Consider the following 1,243-nt stretch of genomic DNA (forward strand, 5'->3'; position numbering starts at 1 on the left):
TCTTCGCCTACGGATATCGTTGTCCTCATGGATGCAATTGTGGTGCGCCTTGACAATAAAATTGAACGTGTCGTTGACAAGGCAGTCGTACGACTCGCCCCTGTCTCCAACAGCTATTGGCATCCACATAGGTCATCGCGGCCCTGGATACGCTCTCATCTCCTCAGAGCAGCTCCACCATACGCTCATTGGACGCGTGGTCAACACCACGATTAGTCTACGATGCTGCAAACAAAACGTACTCAAATCAAGAAGACAAATGCCCATGCAATGTTTTAGGTTCGCCTTTAAGTACGATGGCGCTACTACAAGATCGATGGCACAATGGACAGCGCCGAAGTACTCTCATCCCATGAAGCACGGTAGTGCTGTAGCGCGCGCAGATGCGTATGACCAGCGTTGTACCTTTTTAGTGTGTACTCACGACATGTAGGTTTTGCGCGCGATTCGAGCTTTGTTGGCAGTGAGCCATCTGCGGTGGTACTAAATCTTTATCAATGCAGTAGATTTTTTGGTGGCACGTCGTTAACGAAACAGCTCTTTTGTAGGAGAACAGCTCGCAGTCCCCTCCTGACACACAGGCTCGAAGAGGATATCTTTTCCAGTGGGGACTCTGCCTGGGCATCAAATTTAGATACGCTTCGCAGTATCGCTGCGCTTGATCATTGTCTTACATTCTTTTGTGAATACAGAGCTAGTTTGGTCTAACTGAATTCGTATTTAGGACGGCATGCGGCGGTGTATACTTGGCACCCTCACTAACATCGAAGGGGAACTGTTGTACCTCGAAGATGCACACTCTGAAACGACCCGCGTTGTGCGCTGGCTTCAGCTGACGCCAAGTTGTGCTAGGTGGTAAAACTGGATATCTCTCAAGCTGAAACATTCGGTGGCTATTTTGCAGTGGGCATGGTCATTTCGCATGGTGTTAGCCACATTCATCATTCATCCATCTGGGGACCTTAGGTCATCCTCGCGGAGGGTGCCATGGATGCAAACAAAGCTATGTTTGTTGTTGATGCCAATTTCGGTGTCCACTTTACTGACCCATGTAGGATCTATAGCAATACTGCGAAATCAGGCACTCGGACACCCACCAGCAGAGCCTCGCGATCTCGCTCTCCGAACAGTTGGTGGTGAACATATGGACGTCACCTGCACGAGCCAGCGAGCAGCAATGGGGACTGACAGTTGTCATTTTTAGGTGTTCGAGAACAGCTGCCTTGTTTCATGCGCTCTTCCC

At 49.7% G+C, this 1,243-nt stretch overlaps 1 protein-coding gene across 1 annotated transcript; it reads left to right on the forward strand.

The window, feature by feature from the left end:
* AURANDRAFT_72873 (hypothetical protein) lies at positions 1 to 1,204 on the forward strand (the record flags this gene model as incomplete). Its single annotated transcript, XM_009044785.1, has 9 exons — positions 1 to 87; positions 132 to 238; positions 280 to 387; positions 434 to 480; positions 582 to 702; positions 725 to 817; positions 853 to 912; positions 967 to 1,030; positions 1,056 to 1,204. 4 exons carry the CDS (start codon positions 731 to 733, stop codon positions 1,202 to 1,204), a joined length of 360 nt encoding a protein of 119 aa, XP_009043033.1.
* Between the last annotated feature and the right edge of the window lie 39 nt (positions 1,205 to 1,243).

Source organism: Aureococcus anophagefferens, assembly GCF_000186865.1.
Source record: "Aureococcus anophagefferens unplaced genomic scaffold AURANscaffold_809, whole genome shotgun sequence".
In the NCBI taxonomy this organism is placed as follows: Eukaryota; class Pelagophyceae; order Pelagomonadales; family Pelagomonadaceae; genus Aureococcus; species Aureococcus anophagefferens.